The following is an 18,557-nucleotide window of genomic DNA, read 5'->3' on the forward strand; positions in this document are numbered from 1 at the left end:
AGCAGACCTCGCAGCTAATTTTTTTATTACAGATGTATCACAGCACAACCAAAAATACATGGCTATAAGACCAGAGGGTATGCAGACCAAAATGAGCCTGAAACTGTAGCCTGGTTGTTAGTATTGCCTTAGCACATTAGCCCAAGTCCCTATTCCCAGGACAGTTCATATCATTTACAGTAAAAATGCCACAGAATAAAAGCAAATATTCTTTGAGGAAAAAAAACAAACTGTGGTGCCTGTATCCTGTTTTTTGATTTAGGCCTTACGTTTGGCTGTAGGCTTAGTGGTGAGTTTGGATCTTCTTTGGCTACTAGGATGGTTGTCAGTCCGCACATCCCTGTGCACCCCACCTCCTACAAGCCTGGCATGCCGTGCCAGTTGTTCATGCTGCCAGGATACACACTGAATCCGGCGACAGGCAAATCTGCAGGGAGCAGAGGGAATTCCGGTTGCAGCAGAGCCAGTATAATGGCACGGCACCAACCATGCAGGGCGTCCCGTGACGGAAGCAACAAGGCACGGCTGAAAGGCTGTTGGGTGCCAGAGCTAACCGGGCACACGTTAAAGCTGCTATAAGGGTACTTTCATTTGGACAGCATTTAATTTGAGATCGGCATCTAAATTTAGCTCTTTGTAGGTGTCCCATATATGCTCTAAGCTTCTGCTAGAGTTCCTAGAGGTCCAGGGGTCAGCTCACTTGCCCGTATGGAGGTGCATGGTGCTATCTGCATGCCCTGTGGCAGTTGAGACACGTGCACGAGGCTGGTAGGTATAACACACACCTGTATCTTTCTGTAGTGGAAGCTGATGGGAAACCTCAGGTGGCACAGGATGCCTCAGTGCCGGCAACTCAGTCAGTTCCTACTTGTCAGTCCCCCCCTGCTCCACTGTGTGGAGGCTGGAGAGTGATGCAGCTGAGGTGCTGCTGGCTTCAGTGTGAGCTGAATTGCCCGCTGGGCTCCAGTGACTGTATTGACTAGTTCTCAAGTCCCACCTTTTGAGGATTCGGTTGCCTAAACATACTTCTTTAGTGTCGTTTGAAGTGATGTCAACTAACTTCCTAGTTGACTTGTCAACCTAACTTCCAGCTGCTTTATCAGAGGCTACAGGTCTCCTTCGGTCCCCTGTCTTATCTACCAGCCCTGTGCAGATAGTCCTGTGTCAGCCACTGAATGGAACCATTTCTGTCCAGGCCAAGCTGGTCCCTGATCTGATCAAAAACAAGTGCTGAAAAAGCACCTTTTTAATGAAAATATTCCAAAAGTAAATGTGTGCATGAAAGCACTCTTTTTGTGTGTCACTAAAATGCATTAAGCAGGATCTGTTATAAACCACTAAAACATGCTAAATGTTCTGTACATTCAAATTGCTTTTCTTCCTTTAATGGGACTCTCTGACCTTCCTGCAGCCTCACAGCTTAATATACTTGCCAGGGTCCACAGTGAGCACCGATTATCGACCTAACCGGCTTAGCAGCTGCATGTATTTATCTCCCTCTCAGTAATGTATTTACTAACCTCGCTCCGGCCCCCTGTGCCCTTCCAGCAACACATACTGCCAGCTCAGAGCCAGCCAACATCACTCTGCGTCCCGTGGGGCACGGCCGGCTCTCCATGCCGGCAGCGTAAGGGTTGGTTTCTGGTTGGAGCCGCATTCCTGTATCAAGACAGCAGCCTACAGACAAACTGGGCTGGAGGGAATTGCTTAGAGCTTGATTCTTGGAAGAAATGGCTAAGAGACAGTCAATTGTGGGGGTTCTCTGCCACAGGTGGGTACCGGAGAGTGTCCTCTGCGTGCTCACCCCGTCGCTCTCACCAAAGGGGACTGCTTGGTGAAGAGCCACCTTTGTGCCATTTCACTTGGCAAACACAAAATGCTTTTGCAGCTGCCTGTGAAGCAGGCATTAGCTTCCATGTGATCAACATGTTAGTATGCCCTAAGGAAGGCAACTAAGAAATTTAAAGCAAGTTAGAGTTCTTTTCAAAGTGCTTTTGAGCGATTTAGGCTTGAAATGAGTAACTTGAAAGCGCCCAAATCCTTAGTTAATAATTTACATGTGAATAAAGCTGAAGAAATGCCTGAGATTCCAGCTACTTCATTTGATTGCCTCATGTTTACACACTGTGGAGCTCTTTCAGGGAGTACAAGATGTTTGTCATTTGGGTTCCCTGGGATGTTGACATATTTTCCAAGGCTGATGGAATGCATTTGCATGTTTTGCCTTACAGAATTGTATGGGACTAACTTGTTTTGACATCTACATGTGAGTTCCATATTAGCCTTTAGACTGCTATTGTAAATGTTGCTTTTAGTTATTGAAAATGGCTTCCTTCCTGCCAGGCAGACAGCATTCAAGTTTTCCAATTGTGATTTTTTTTTGGTGTACACATGGGGTTTTGAACTGTTCTTAGAAGATTAAGGAATGGTTTTCCTTTGAATACTCAGGATGCAGACAGAAGGCTCTGATGCTACTGGCTGGAAATTCTTCGAGAGGGAAAAATGTTCCTTCGTGGAGCATTTTTTAAGGGCATTTTCAAGTAAATGTGCAAATATGTGTTGCAGTCGATGCAATCCCCTAATCCAGTCTATTTCAGGAGTTTCGTTTTATTGTGCTTACATGTCATAAGTTGCAGAATTTAGTCATTTAGCAGATGGGTCTAGCCAGGATTCCAGGATCTTATGAGAAGTGTTCTCTTTTGTGAGGTCAAAGTCTTTGTCCATTATCTGAACAGAAAAAAGTCACATATGAAATTCAGCTGACACACTAAAGTTGTCACTGTTAACATTTGTATTTGTATTGCACGCTGCAGAAGATAAACCACATTTTCCTTTCAGAATTATCATGATTAGAAGTATTTTCTTTAGGTCGTGGTCCATAAGGGGTAGCTTCCAGTTTTGGCCTTGCAGAGTATGTGCAACATTATCTGGCCAATGGAGACAGAAAATACCAGTTGGCCCTTTTGAATCTTTTTGACCTATCCAAGTGCATTTACACAGTGGGATTCAGTTGCCTAAACTATGTACTGATTGCCATTTTCAGAGCTATAGGAGAGCCAGCCTGGCCTCCAGCTAGTGTTCCAGAAAGGCACAGAGCCGTGGTAGGAGCCCTGTTGGGTCTGCCAGCCCCATGCTTGGGTCCTCAACCACCTTCCATCCAGAAGAAAAAAAACATTAAAAATTTCTCAAGGCCAGTTTTTAATTTTTCTGAAGTCACCAAACTTGACAATAAGTATGCTTGGTAGGCTGTTGTCCAGGGCAGCAGACTGGCAGATAATAAAATGACCATGTCCAGACTGCTTTGAGGTATCCCTGGAAATCTAGGTTGCCTGCTTCACCCTCACTAGAGTTCATGAAGTTGTGGCTAGGGCTTGGAGGGGGAGAGCCCTCTCCCACATCCCTCCTCCCACAGCCACAGGAGAAGGAAATCCAAATCTTCCCTCTGTCTCTCTCTCCCAGCCCCTTCCCTGCACTTCCCAGTGCAGAAATAAGCGGCTCTGGCCATGGCCAAAGCATACTTTGGGAAGCGAAGTTCAATTTTAACTATAATGCTGAGAAATCTTGCTCCAGCACTGAAAATACGGCAGTTACTCTGGGTTCAGTGTTAGCCTCATGTGGCTATATTGTTTTGAGGGCCCGCTGCCTCTGTGCAGGATGCTAATATTGCATCTGTCTGACAGCTGAGCCAGCGTTTCGGTAGCCTGTAAGGCCATCCTGCTCTGTGTTGTGCTGTGGACTCGGAGTTTTGCAGGGATTCCCATCCCCATGACATCTTGATGCAAAACACTGGACCTCAGCTCTGGGAAAAACGTTTGATCGCAACTGTACCTTTGTCCCTGCTCTAGCAGTACGTGCCATGGGCAGGTTCCAAATGTAAACGTTAATTTGCTAATAGGCGTGATTTGGGACGTGGTGGCTGGAGAGGTAGAAGAAGAACCAATGAAAAGTATAAGATGAGCATATATGAGAAGAAAAAGTCCTCCATTCATGTCGTTTCTCTCTGTCTCTCTCTTTTGCAGACAGGACAGGATGGGTCATCCCCGAGACCTGCACCCACCCGCATTCCTGTGTCAAAAGGTATGAAAGCAGGAAAGCCAGTAGTGGCAGCCCCAGGAGCAGGAAATGTGACAAAATTCGAGCCTCGTGCTGAGACTCAGTCTATGAAAATAGAACTGAAGAAATCTTCAGCCAGCAGCTCTGCCTCCCTGGGCGGGGGTCAGGGCTGATGGCGGTGGCTCAGGGGGTATGTTCTGCAGGTTTTGCTGCTACCATGGAAGTCAGCCCCCTGTCTGTGTAGTTGCTCACGTTTACCTGTACTAATGGAGTCCTGCAGCTGTCACTCACAACAAACTAATAAGTGTGTGCACTGACTACTTAAGTAACAACAACCTTTTGTTTTCTTACTGAAGTTAAAATAATAAAAAAGAAGCCATCAAAAGGCAGTACGCCAGGAAGATTTTCAGCCTAGGAAGTTATAACGGGGCAACTGCACTAGGTTATTGATCTAGCCCGGGATTTCTTAATGATAGACTTCGTCACTTTCTAATAGATCGAAGGGAGTTTGGTCACTTCTACTACATTGTCTTCCACCTTAACAGATCACTTTCCACCTTCGCTGCTGCATGGGGCACTTTCCTTCCTGCCTGTGATCACATTTTTTGAGATGCTGCGTTGCCTAGGGAAGCAACGCCAGGAGACAGCACACTTGAGGTCGTGTTTTAATGAAAGCTAGTACCGCAGGGGTGGGAAGGAGAGGAAGAGAGGAAGGATGGGCGCTGTGTGACCAGCCTTCTCTCTAGGAGTCTCCCATCCAGTACCTAAAGGGGGCCTACAGGAAGGATGGGGAGGGACTCTTTATCAGGGAGTGTAATGATAGGACATGGGGTAACAGCCTCAAATTGAAAGAGGGGAGATTTAGGTTGGATATCAGGAAGATATTCTTTACTGTGAGGGTGGTGAGGCACTGGAACAGGTTGCCCAGAGACACTGTGGATGCCCCATCCCTGGAAGTGTTCAAGGCCAGGCTGGATGGGGCTTTGAGCAGCCTGGTCTAGTGGGAGGTGTCCCTGCCCATGGCAGGGGGGTTGGAACTAGATGATCTTTAATGTCCCTTCCAACCTGAACCATTCTGTGATTCTGTGATCCAAATCAGCATTTCTCAGTGGTGAGCTGCTTTCTCAAGGTGGTTACAAAATTCAAGGGGGTGGGGAGGTTGCACAACATTCGGCCGCAGCAGCAGTAAGCAGCAGCTTATTTCTTACAAAGGGGGTTAAAGCTTGTAGATGGTTACAGCCGGGTCCCTGACTTACATGCACTGGGTTACTGCCAGCTCAGGGGTCAGATGAAGGCAAGGGAGCCAAAAGGTGTTTAGTCCTTGAAAAAAGCTTGAGAAACATTGATCTGGCTGAAATCAATACAGTCCATTTGTGCCTGCTGCAAAGACCACTAAAGGCTACGAAGCAAGTCACGCCATTGACTTCACTAGGTTTTCAGTTTTCCTGGTTGGATGGGCTTGGTCTATGTTTAAACCTTGATTTCCAAGCATCTTTATGTCTTAGAGGGGAAGTCAGCACAGCGTGCTGGTGCCAGGAGTTGCTATGTAAAGGCACAGCTCAGGTACAGACAGTGAAAAGGACAGGGTTTGGTATGGAAGTTACTTTCAGTTCTCAGTTGTTTGAAGTATTTAGTCTTAAATACAGACCGCTTCACAATACCATGGTGATTCATTGTTTTTCCTTCCCTCTTTGTGATTTCCTCATATATGTTTGCATTTTTAAGCATGCTTTAAGGAATTTTTCCAGCATGGAAATGGTGTGGATGCTCATGATTGTTATGATTGTTTATTTAATAACAGGAAAGTTATTAAAGGGCATTTCCATTAAGTGATCAATTTCCACAGAAGAAAGTCACAACCAAAAGAAATGGAGCCAAGCAGACTGATAAATGATGGTTTTAAAGCTCTCATAACTCAACCACCACAGCGAGCTGTAAAGGACCCAGTGGTTAGGAATAGCTTTCAGAAGGCAAGGCAGGAAGATGACCAATAAATAATAAATACAATTCACAGCAAAGAAAATGCACCAGTGGGTGAAATATTAAATGGCTTTCTGTCTGGGAGAAGAGATTTGATGGAAGAATCTGCCACAGAAGGTCAGCAAAATTATATCAGCCCAAGCAATGTTTAGTCTTCAGTCTGCACTTTGCATTGCTGTCCAATTTAAGATCTGGATATGGCCGTTATCCCAGGGTAAAGCTGGTATTTTATTATTCACACGAGAGGCACTTCTGTGATGTAGAAGCTGCTGCTGTATCAGAAAAGGAGTAGGCTTCAATTTTTACACGTGTAGCATCTGCAATACCAGTTAATTTTAAGGTGCTTGTTCCTATGACATCTGAAAATCAGATTCATATTAGTAACATTTTTCATAACACACAATTCCCAGTATTTCAGATAAAACCTGGAAACTAAAATTAGCAAGCAATGTGAGTTACGATGCCAGAAATATATCAGATCCTCTCAATTAATTGTTAGCGCTTAAAAGCCTCAATTTGTCAATAAATTGTTGCCGAGATCTTACTGTTCTTATTGTAACATAGACATTTTTTAGCTGATGTTTGAAGAAAACATGTTATTAAGAGCTTTTTGCTGGATATTCACTCTAAATATTGGCACTGAAGCAAGTCTTCAGGTCAAAACAGTCATTTAAATAACATTGCAAACATGAGCCCCAAGCTAATGTGGCTCGATACAGCGATGAACTACAGCTGCCTTAAGCCTTCCTTTTCAGATCCTTGTTTCAGCTAAAATAGGTATTTTAGCTGAAAATAGGTATTTATAGCTAAAATAGCTAAAAATAGGTATTTAGTTGTACTCATAATTTTTTAACATCTGTTTTAATTGACCCGAGATTGTTGTTTCTTAAAGGCAGAAGAAGAGTAAGATGAAAAAAGAAAGCCTATAATTCAGAAGTCTTAAAAGTTGAAGTGTAACTGTCTTTATTATATAGGAATTTCTTCTGAATCTGAAGACAGTTATATTTAGTGACTACAGTAAGATTCTCCATTCAGTCGGTCAGCTCCAGAAGGGAATTTGGACAACCGAGTCTAAAGACAGTGCCTAAGCCCCAGAGGCATCTTGAAGATCTTCATGAAGTTCTTCCTCTGCACTTCTCTAGTCAGTGTTTCAGTTGTGACTTAACTAGCACTGCAGCCTCTGAACCTAACTGAGATCCATAATCTAGGTATTCTTGTATTTCCTCTAAGAGCTTTAAGTCAAGGCACAATTTCATGGTTGCTTAAAGTCAGGATGTAACCCCACACTGGAGTCAAAAGCTGTAGTCCTGTCTTTGTCACCTCTAGCAAGGAAAGTACTCACTTCCATTTGGTTTTCCCTTGAGCTGGCACAAGTGTTTGAATTTAACTGGGAAACTGATCTGAACTAAAAGAAATCTGGCAAAACCCAAAAAGCTTTAACATAGCTTAGTTCCAGGCTCTCGGGACGGAAAAAGAAGGAAGGCGGGCGTAGGAAACCAGTGGCTGTTTTAAACTGATTGTGGAATCATGAATGCCTCCTCGTAGATCAAATACCACACAAATGTAGGGGTGGTGCTGCTTATTTTAAAAGGCCTTTGATGGAAACCTTTTTTCAAAGGTAGGAGACAGGTTCCCCTTTCTCACTGGTATCTGATGAGACTCAAACCTACATCAGCTGCAGCCAAGTTCACCAGTGGCACTGACAGACAGTTGAGAGGGAAGAAGGTGGTGTTCTCATTCCCTCCTGTAAAGGCTGGGCTGTTCTGCATGGAGGGCTTCAGTATTCACTGAGCAGAAAGAAGAGAGTGGTTGAGTGGTCAGCATATTGAACTAGGAGGAGGGAGCCCCCCCGGATTCTGGTCCCTGTTCCAAAGGCTGCTTTTGAGCCTGGCCTTTTGTGAAAAGAAGGCTTATAAGATGAAGTGTCTGTGTTCATCCATCCCTCCCTCTGTCCTTCATTGATAATAACATTGAACACATCAACCAATTTCACCCAAATCTGACAAAGCAATAAGGGTTTCTAGAATGAGAAGTTCTTCCAGTTTAATGAAAAGGGTGACAGAGAAGAGGAGCAAGACCTTGGCAGTGCCCCACTGTGCAGAAGAATGTAGCATGAGCTCACCTTCATACAACATCAAAGAAGGAACACAGGAGAATGATGTCAGAAATACCACAAGGACAAGCTTTGTTCAGACCTCAGATTTTACTAGGCGCCAAAGAACCAAACTGTGACACACCAGTCCATAGGAAAATATCGGGGCTTCTTGTGTGTTCTACGTTACTGGATTACAGCGCAGAAAGCAAGCCTTCCTCTGCCCAGGCCATCATCTAGACTGACTCATCCTCATGCTTTCTCTCTCTTACTTTTTTATCTGTATTGATTTCTTATGAAGTGGAACAGTTTCAGTAGCAAAATGCACTCAGCTCAGAGCAATAATGATAGTTAGCATGCTTCATCAGGAACCGAGCTGGCTGAGAACCAATCTTTGTATTTTTGGTAGGAGTCAATGTCAGCTGGAGAGATGCCCTGTTCTGGCTGACTGCGTGGCCATATAAGCAGTTACGATAACTCGAGCCCAGCAGTGGGACAGCAGTGAGGTGGAGAGGCAGAAGAGCAGGGAAAGGGCCAGCCCATTCATGAGCAGCACGTATGGACTGAGAAGGTGCACCCTCAGTTCTCCAGATGATCTCTGTGATTTTAAATCTAGTTCCTAATAAGTTTTCCACTGTGTTCTCTAGATTAGATCCTGTCAGCTGAATTACTGTTACATATGAGTATTGCTAGTGTAGTCACTAACAGAGCAATACATTTCAGTAAGTGTAACTGAAAACGCGGGAGCACAGAACTTCAGCCCTAATGCCTGGGGGATTTCTTTCAGACTGGTAAACATGGTGAGCAAATAATAGAAGAAAAACAGAGATTTTGATTTATTTTGCCCACCATTTTTGCATTTCGTGACACCCATTAGTGTGATTTTTCAAAAAACAAATAACACTTTGTGACTCTTCTGAATATGCTCACAGAGTACGCATGTTACCATATTTAAACCTCAAACCACTTACAGCACATAGTAATTAGCATCGTGTGAGTAATCTCTGAAGGCACGTTAATACGTTGATTCATGCCAGTTGGATGCCAAGTCTTATGTTACTGCCTGCAGTATGCTACATGTGTTCTAAAACATGCCCAGTGTTTACATGAATTTTGAGTGATTCTGATCAGAAGTGGAAGAGCATGTCTTTAAAGAGAGTAAGCAACTGTCCTGCTGGCTTTCAGGTGCTTGGCATCAGCTGCAACAGTCAGGACAATTTTCAGACCAATTACGTGTTCCCATCACACCTCAGTGGCCGATTTCATTGAGTCGGTTTGAAACCTGTAGTTCGCTGGCAGGAGTTTCTGTGAGCTCATCTTTCGAACTTGTTTTCATTTAGGGGAATGTTTTTCTCCCCTCCGTCAGTGTGAGTTACCCTCTTCCCCTTAATTTTGCCTGAGCTTTCTCAAGCAAAACCCTATGCAACATTTCTTGTTGTAGATGTTAACTTCACTTTGAATCTTGCTCCCTACGTGCTGCTCTTACTTGGCTTTTTGGAAGATGCAATCAGGGTTAATTACTCTTAGATGCAGAGCTATCAGCTCTGAGAGTCAGGTATGAATCACTCAGGAATGAACGGTTCTTCACTTTAAAAACTCTCTTCGACAGGATTTTAAAAATAGAAACACTGATGTATCATTTCTGTTGCTTGGGTGTGCGTTGTCTGTGGCACATACATTTTTAAATTATCTGGCGTTACCTGTTTGTATATATTGTAAGAAGAAATTAAACTTCGTATGTTAAAATGTCAGTTGATGTGCTTCATTATATGACTCGGTATTTTTCATAGGCTACCTGTTAATGTTGTGTTTCTTGGAGAAGCTCTGATTTGCATCGGTGGGACTGAAAGCAGAATTGGCAGTTTCACATTAACTGCGTTTTCTTTTCCTGTCATTAAAATAAATTGTTTTGTTTAAGTGACTTTGTAGCTCCTTGAAACATTCACATCTATAACCCTAGAAAAATTTAAGTAATCATATCCTACAGATATAATCATATTCCTACAGAACTCTGACAAAATCTGCCCTACTATAATTTTAGTTTAATTACTGTTCGGACACCTCTTTTACTAACTACAATATGTGTGTGTATAAATATATGTGTTTATTTCTATATATATATAAACATTTTAAATGAAAAAATGGTTGAAAAACTAAGAGCAAACATATACATGTACGTGAGAAATGAATACTAGAAGTGGAAATTATTTGATTTTTTAATTATTTCTCCTGCTCTTTTCTGCATAATTGCTATATTGGGTCTGTAGGAGGAAGACTGATTCAGAAACCTACTGTAGTTTTGCTGTTCAATCAGTAATTTGGCCTTTACAAGGAGCATGATACTTTTCTGCTGGTCATTTAGTTTTCAGAATTTTGTATCTAAACTCCATATTAATATATAACGTGCATAGCGCATATTAAGAAAAATTTGTTTCATATAGAGTTCGTGTGACTCCCATTGAAGTTAATGGGAGATTTCACCTGAGGTTACAATCTGATACTAAGTAAATGCAGCTTTTCACATCATATTCCTCAAGAGCTTGAAGTTAAAGATCAGCACTGGTTGTACGGTAAATTTTTATTGTAGTTTGTGGTTCTTTCACAATTCATTGCTCAAAAACTGGAATGTGCCACCTAGTGGCAAAATTCTGGTATTAAGAGTACAAGGAAAACGTTTTGATTTTCTTTCCTCTTAGAATTTAACTTAATCAAAAGTCTTGCAACATTAGGGAGCAGAAAAAGGCACAAGTCAATAAAAACATAAAAGCGAAAAAATACATGATTAGTGTCATTTCTTGGGTCATGTCAATCCTGAAAAACCTTCAGACTATTAAGAGAGGAAGGAATCTTAAAAAACCCAACCAAATAATTTCAATTAAGAAAATAAATGCTTCTGAAAATGTATTATTGTATGTTTCTAGTTAGCATTGGTACAGTTACATTATTTCAAATGCATAAACCACACCTTTTCAGAGAAAAACAGCATTGATAGCTAAGGTCTTACATTGAAAAAGTTGCCTGTAAGAGCAGCGTATATGGATAGAAGACCAGGTCCTTAGTATTTCAGCAGAGCCCAGAGATTAATCAGGATCAGGGATCTCCTGCATTACACACAGGGCAAGGTCAAGTCCAGCCTTTCAATGACAACGCCAATACTTAGTTTTGCCTGCGGTGGCTGAAATCTGTCCCTATTAAAGTCAGTAGCAAAATTCAAGCAGACTTACTGACTCCAGCGTAGCTTTATAAGCCTAATTTCAATTAAAAATGAGAATTGACCTCCTAACCTCTTCCTCATCCCCATTTCAGAATTGCTAGTGGGTTTATGACAGATTTGCTCAGACAGGATACAAGAGACCCCACTCCAAGTCTTCCTCTACCTGATTTGGGTGTGGGACTGGAACCTTGGTGTTCCTGTGGTTTAATCCATTCAACTACATTATTCTTTTTCCCTATGGACAACCGAGTGATGGTCTTGACATTGCAGTGGAAGCCAAGGGCTCCTGAGTTGTAGCCTGATACAAATTTAGTTTGCCTTTGTCGCATTAGCCAGGATGGTTTTTATCAACCAGTGATGTGAGAGTAAGTCCACATTTCTAAAGTGTAGCGATAAGATGAAGGGTAACGGTTTTAAACTGAAAGAGGGGAGATTTAGATTAGGTATTAGGAAGAAATTCTTTGCTGTGAGGGTGGTGAGGCACTGGAACAGGTTGCCCAGAGAAGCTGTGGATGCCCCATCCCTGGAGGTGTTCAAGGCCAGGCTGGATGGGGCTTTGAGCAGCCTGGTCTAGTGGGAGGTGTCCCTGCCCATGGCAGGGGATTGGAACTAGATGATCTTGAAGGTCCCTTCCAACCCAAACCAATCTATGGTTCTATGAATAATGCTTTGCGCTGCCATTGTAACTGTTCTTCTTTAAAGTGTCATCTCTTCGCAGTTTCATAAACCCAAATGTTTTGCTCTCTTTTCTTTTAGAGAGTGTCATCATTCACCAGTTACGCATGAACTCTAGATGAGTTACCACCCCCCCCCCCACACGCTCTGTGTGCACCACCCTCCTTGCCAGTTGGATGGATCACTGTAGAAGCTCTCTACCATCAACACACCAGGGTCACTCGTGCTACTGATTATTCATGGAAGTATTTGTTACTTCCATTAGATTTTATATATTTTTTTTTCTTGGTAGAGCTTTAAGAATGAAGGGCCTTGCTGATATTTTTAAAGTACATAGTCAGAGAGAGAAGCAGTCTTTCTGCCGGCTGAATTTCACTTTTATTTGCAAAGCCTAAGGCATGTGCTTTATTTTGTTTGATGTTTGCGATATAATTTATTTTTATAACACAATTTGTAAAGTAACTGTCCCAAAGTTGCAATTCCTGTTGTCCATGGCGCATTTATTTGTAGAATACACTGTCAAATTCGCAATTTGATATTTTTTTAATAGAGAGTATGTAAAGAAAGAAAAATTTAACTTCAGCAGTGTTTTGTGTTTAAATGGAAAAATATTCAGCACGTTTTTTTTGCCACCACGAGATTCTGTGAGACTAAATACTCTGAAGACTGCTGTATGGAATTTGTACTATTGCAGAATATTTCTTGCACTGTGTGATGGTTTGGCATAAAATTAAGCATTAAAGTCCAATGCCTTGAAATACAACAAGATTTACTCATTTTAAACAATGTAAGCCAGTTTTTAAAGCTGTGATTTTTTTTCTATATAATGTATGTTTTTACTTCTGCCTGTACCAAAAAAGCTGATTTTCATTACACTGTAACTAATAAATTTTCACAACTATGCAAATGTAATCAAGTGTTTGAATTTGAAGTCTAATTTCTTAAGGTTGGCAGTACTCGTGTATGTATTTGTTTATAGGGACAGAATGCATGGCTTTGGAAGTTCCATTTTCTCACTGGTGTCTCACTGTGGTATCACAGTGATGTACGTAGTAAACTGATTCAGATGGTTTTAGATATGGAGCGGAATCTATCAACCAAGCCCTTAATGACTTAACGAACCTTGTGCTTTCGCTGCACTGTCAGAGACATTTGACTGGTACAATCAGAATATTTAGTCCTGGACTAGTAGAACTGTACAAGTGAGATCCCACGCACTCTGCCCTACGCCGAAGGGCGCATTTTACACTGGTGGCTGTAGCTTTTCAAGTAGCATCCAGAGAATTCCATGGCAGCTATACTTAAAATGATTTTTTTGAATGAATTTATATATAAAGCTGGATACAACCCAGGCAGGGCCTTTTTTCCCCTATGCATTTCATAATGAATTATTTTTAATCTAAGTCATTGGCACATATTTAAAATACTGCGGATTTTTTAATTGCGGAAGCTACTGGGAGAAATTACTTTTTGGAAGGGCAAATGGTGTTGCTTGCAGGAGATGTGCTGTGAGACGCCGGAAAGATGCATTAACTCAGTGTCCCACTGAGATGACTAGGTCAGTTCATCTTTGAAGCTGCAATACCGCACTGCTGCCGAGTCAATTCGATCTTCATGGGAGCCACAGGAGCTGCTTTTCCTTCTAGACAGGAGTTCTGCAGCAAATGCTGACGCTGTAGAGAAGCAGGATATTCTGGGACCTGTGTAAACTTCCTTGGAGCTTCTCTGCATTGTAAAGAGCTGGCTAATACAGCTATACTGAACAATCAAAGTAAATGCTGCTTATCATTGCAAAAGAGTCGTTTTGTTGGTGTAGCGTATACTTCAGCTGGTACACCAAGTTTTTTAAGGAGTGTGTGGTTTTTTTCTTACGGCAGAGGATATATGCCAATAACATAGCTGTGTCTGTAGATCACATTTTAGAGTGAGCTGAGAAGAATTCCAGCTTTCGGAGCATGATACAGCTGAGGTGAATAAAGTTTAGTACGTGCCACATTTCAGTTTACTGCACGGTAGAGTGAACATCGTAATGACACAGATCTTCTATTTTCAAAGCATTACTAGGGAATCAAAACCTATCCGTGTTAAGAACTACATTGAGCTCATCTGGAATGAAACTGCCAGCTATTTGAAAGTGACAGTGACGTGCCTGAAATAAACTTCAGCTTTTAAATATGAGTAACAAGATATAAGCAAAATCTTATTCTGAAATTGAGTCTGGATTTAAAAGGTCTCAATCAAAGTAGAAAATATTTTTCCTTGTCTAGATTTTAATATAAAGCTGATTCAGTATGAGTGTCTGTGGAAGGTGTCCCCTTTTGGTTTATGATTCTGAAACAAATATATAAACATCTACGGTTTCGCAAGTACATTAAGTTTTTAAGCTTTACAAAATAAAGGTTTGTTTAAAGCATAACTACAGTCGTGGTGTATTTGAAATCGTTTAGATTTTAAAAATATTTTCGGTGAACTGCAGCACTTTGGAGTAGGAGACTGGTAACACTGGTCATAAAAGATCTGGGGTGATACACACTATTTAATCGCTGGCTGATAATGGTTTATGCTGGTGGAATAATAAATTCTGATCTGACACCTGGCAGGCAGATAAATTATTTCATAGAAATGCCTGGAGGGTAAAACTCCTGTGTGCTTTGACAGGTGTTATTTCATCTTCAATGCATTTACGTTCCTGGTCAATTTTTTTACATTACCTAATTTGGATATGAATCTAAAACAAATAAGTAAAGAAAGTGCATTAGCCACATAATGAGCTGCTATTCTGGGGATACTCAGGAAGAAATCTATTAATATAGACTAAAGATGCGATTAATTTCTACAAGTATTGTCATTTTAAAGGAAGTAATCAGGAAGTGCTTTCAGACTGACAATGTAGAGGCTACCTTGGGCTATGGAGAGCAGCAGCTTTTAAGGAATTTAAAAGCAGTGAAAGATCCAATTTTCTCTTAAAGATCTCTTACTGTCTGAAGAGGATTGAAAGGCCTGTGTTAGTATAATTATAGGTGATGGTATATAATGTTTCAGTCTATTAAAAAAAATCTCCAGTTCTTTGATTTCTAGAGAAAAACTTTACAGCCAGTGAGTTTTCCTTTTGCGTCACTGTGAAACATAATTGGACTAAAGGGGAGACAAAATTGCCTGTTTTGTAGAACTCTCTCTAATGTAGAAAACAAGATATAAAATGGAGGTTACTGCCCTGACTGTTCCACCTCCTACTGTGCATCACTGAGTTCCATCTCCCCTTCTGAACAGTTACATTTAAGTTGAAAACTTCATATGTAATGCTTTCAGTTATGTAGATTTAGTCCCTGAAATAATCTATTTGGCAGTTACTGCATTTTATTTGGATTACATTCAAAATATTCTGTTCTAAATATTAGGAGGGTTAACCGCATAAGGTTTTATTTGTTTAATTTTATTTTGAAAAGTATTAATTATTTGCATCTTTCCTAGAAATAAGTGGACAATGTGATAGGGTAAGTGCCAGAAGAAGATCACTTTGGGGGCTTAATGGAATACAATTAAAAAGTAAATGCCAATTGGTGGTCTTTTAGATTAACTACAATATATTCATTTGTGTACAATTTTAAGGCTCATTTTATAACCCTGAAATGAGACTTCAGTTTTCAAATTAAAATTCTGTAATTTTAGCATTTATTCTTAGATAGTCAGATACATATTTGCTTATTCCTTGCCTTAAAAATGTAACACATTGAGGCCTTGACTATGTGATATGTCTGTGCTAGGTGAATGCCTAATAAATCAGTTTGCCATTCCACATATTAAAAAAGGAACATTATAAATGTATGTTTCAATAAGTGTTTTTCTTTTTTTTTCTGTATCTATTTGACTTATAACTGCACACGAACCACCGTGACCACATCGCACAGCACCTCATTGTAGAATTTCATGAACATTAAATTTGTTGGTTGCACTTGCTTGGATATAAATGGGTTTACCATAGCGTAAAACTGTGAAATAATATCCAACCAAGACCTTAGCTTACCAATGAAAAAGTAAAACCGATATATCGAAGTACTTATGCTGATATTCTTGATTTCTCTAGAGACTGGAAGTAAGATACCCTCTGATTGCATCCAGTTATGTTACTGAGGATATAATCCTTTTGGCAAAAAGAAAAATCACACTTCTGATTAACCTAGTTGTTACAGTGCAAAGGGTACGCCAAGCTTATAGATGAACATATGGCCTTAGTTACAACTATCTGAAAAGAGAGAGCTATGAATGGCTAATAGCAGATCTGATCTGTGTGGTAGCTTAGAATGTTTTTTATGTTTCACATCGTGCAGAACGGTTTCAAGCAGAAATTTGTTCAGACACCTCACTTCAGTTGTTGCTTTGTCAATGTGGCAATGCTTATCCTCACATCAGGACTTGGCCACGAGGATGTGTACCATACCACACCTTGTTAAATTTGTCCAAAAATTCAAAAGTTCATAATTGGACAGCAGCTGATTCCACTAGGTGGAAAGGAGGAAGTTCTCCTGTTTTCTCCTTCTTCCACATTTCCCAGATCTATCCTGGGCTTTTGTGGCTCTGGCTGTATTAGCATGACATTTGATACAAACGGAGCAGATGAGCGCTCAAAAGCTCTGGGGCTCTTCATATTTCCCTGGGACATAATTTGAGTTTTTCCTGAGCTGGGTTTAGCCTGGTGCCCAGGCAAAACGTTTCCCCTGCAGGTCGCTTTGAAATTTTCTGAAGGGAAACTTTCACATCGACCTGTGTTTGCCTGACTGAGGGCATCTCTGCAAGATCCTGTAGGGAGTTCACACAAATGACAGTACAACATCAGTGATCCACCACCGTGGTCCACACCATCACCTCCGTGGCTATTCCCCCACAACCGACAGAGTTTGTGCCCAGTTTAACCACTGCAGAACAGATTCCCACACAAATTTAACCTGCCCATTCTTGCCAGTCCTCTCATACCTGCAGCATCAGGTTCGCGACTTCCTGACACTGCCCCTTGGTTATCCTGCTTCCAGAGAAATGTCTCACCATCTCACAGCAGTTTTACCAGCAGCCTTGTTCCCTTGGGATCCCAGGTTGCACCTCGCTGGATTTTCTGTGAGGCTGTGGGAGTAAAAGTTACTACAGCTGAAGGTGGTAATTGAAAACAAAAGATAATAAAGAAAAAGGTGATAGTAGGGACACGGGGCTTAGGAAGGTGAAATGACAGCAAAAGGTAGGGCCCACAAGATAATGGAAAGGATAAATTAGGAATGAGATTTAGCTTTAGCCCAGATGCCACAAGGAACACGAATAATTTTTGAACCCTAAATAACTACTTAGGCAACAAACTAATTCTTAAATTTCAGATGCTTAAGTGTGCAAATTTCCTATGCTGCCTGCAGAGTGGTCTTTCGAGTCTCCAGACAGACACGGCATTTGCACAAGTCATTTGCTCCCCCCAGTGGTCTTTGCTGATACTTTCGATACTTCAGAGAACGAAAAGGCATTTGTTTTAGTGAAACTGTTCCACAGACAGCTAAAACGTCTTAGACTGGATTGCATGCTTATAAAATTATTTAAATAGTTTTAATTATTTTTTCCTAAGTAAATACATAAATACTTGCCGAAAGTGGATTTTGGCTACTCTCTATGTAGTGAGGACTACACCGCCCTCACAAAACAATCTTCAATGTAAAACTGCCAATGAAGTGAGAAATACTGACTTTCAGTGTCACATTCACTTGAGCAATTCCTGATAAAGCAGGTATTCTGGGATACGAAGACATAATCCGACACTGCTTTCCACAAGGCAACTACTTAATGAATAGAACCCCCATCGGTTCCTAAAGGGAAAAAAAAGTAACTATGACAGCAATGTCCCTGTCCACACTCACTGCACTGTGATTTGCTCACACATCTTCTGACAAGAGAGCAGGAATACAGCACGAAACAACTCCCAAAAGTGATGATTAGTATGAATGGCTTCATCCAGGTAAGCTCTTACAACTTTGCTGAGATTATTACATCTCTACAGTGGCACTGGCGCTGGCCCTGAGAGCAGGCAGCTTAAGTTAACCTCTCCATTTTCGATCCACCGTTGCTGCCTTTTTCCATCAACCCTCCTCCGAAGCAGTGGGAACAGGGGATAGGGGGGGCTCCTCCTGAAGCACAGCGCAGGGGTGACAAGGCCGCAGGCCCAGGCCTTCTCCCCTCAGAGGCGGCGGCAGCGGCCGCCCTGGCCTGGCCTGGCCTGGCCTCTCCCCGGAGAGCGGCAGTCACACCCCCACGGAAGGGGCCTGCGTGCCCGCTGGGACCCAACTGCTTCACCGGAAGCGTGCGAGGGCGGCGGAAAGTGACGCAATGCGTTACGCAGCGCGGCAAGGCCTGAGGGAGGTGTCTCAGCGGCACCGCCCGCCCGCGGCGCGGCGAAGCCACTGCGCATGCGCACTCCCGCCGAAGCGCGCCCCTTACTGCGCATGCGCCCTTTGACCCCGCCCCTCGGCAGCACCACCCGCGTCGCAGCCCCCGCGCATGCGCACTCCGGCCCCA

The 18,557-nt window shown here is 42.0% G+C and overlaps 1 protein-coding gene and 1 long non-coding RNA gene across 5 annotated transcripts in view; one reads left to right on the forward strand and one right to left on the reverse strand.

Moving 5' to 3' along the window:
• FILIP1 (filamin A interacting protein 1) overlaps positions 1-12,926 on the forward strand; it is a 110,259-nt gene extending 97,333 nt beyond the window's left edge. For 3 of the 4 annotated variants that reach the window (XM_054194827.1, XM_054194828.1, XM_054194831.1), the window contains 2 exons: positions 4,020-4,243; positions 12,096-12,926. In XM_054194827.1, coding sequence (XP_054050802.1) covers positions 4,020-4,226 — 207 coding nt within the window. In that variant the 3' untranslated portion in view covers positions 4,227-4,243; positions 12,096-12,926. The remainder of the gene's footprint in view (positions 1-4,019; positions 4,244-12,095) is intronic. The other variant, XM_054194829.1, reaches the window with a different exon arrangement.
• LOC128906847 (uncharacterized) lies at positions 10,685-18,419 on the reverse strand. The gene is made up of 3 exons (XR_008465336.1): positions 17,903-18,419; positions 16,986-17,129; positions 10,685-13,687 (listed from the first exon to the last, which is right to left on the reverse strand). It is a non-coding gene; the product is annotated as an uncharacterized LOC128906847 (long non-coding RNA).
• Between the last annotated feature and the right edge of the window lie 138 nt (positions 18,420-18,557).

The sequence above is a fragment of the Rissa tridactyla genome, chromosome 3 (genome assembly GCF_028500815.1).
Source record: "Rissa tridactyla isolate bRisTri1 chromosome 3, bRisTri1.patW.cur.20221130, whole genome shotgun sequence".
NCBI lineage: Eukaryota > Metazoa > Chordata > Aves > Charadriiformes > Laridae > Rissa > Rissa tridactyla.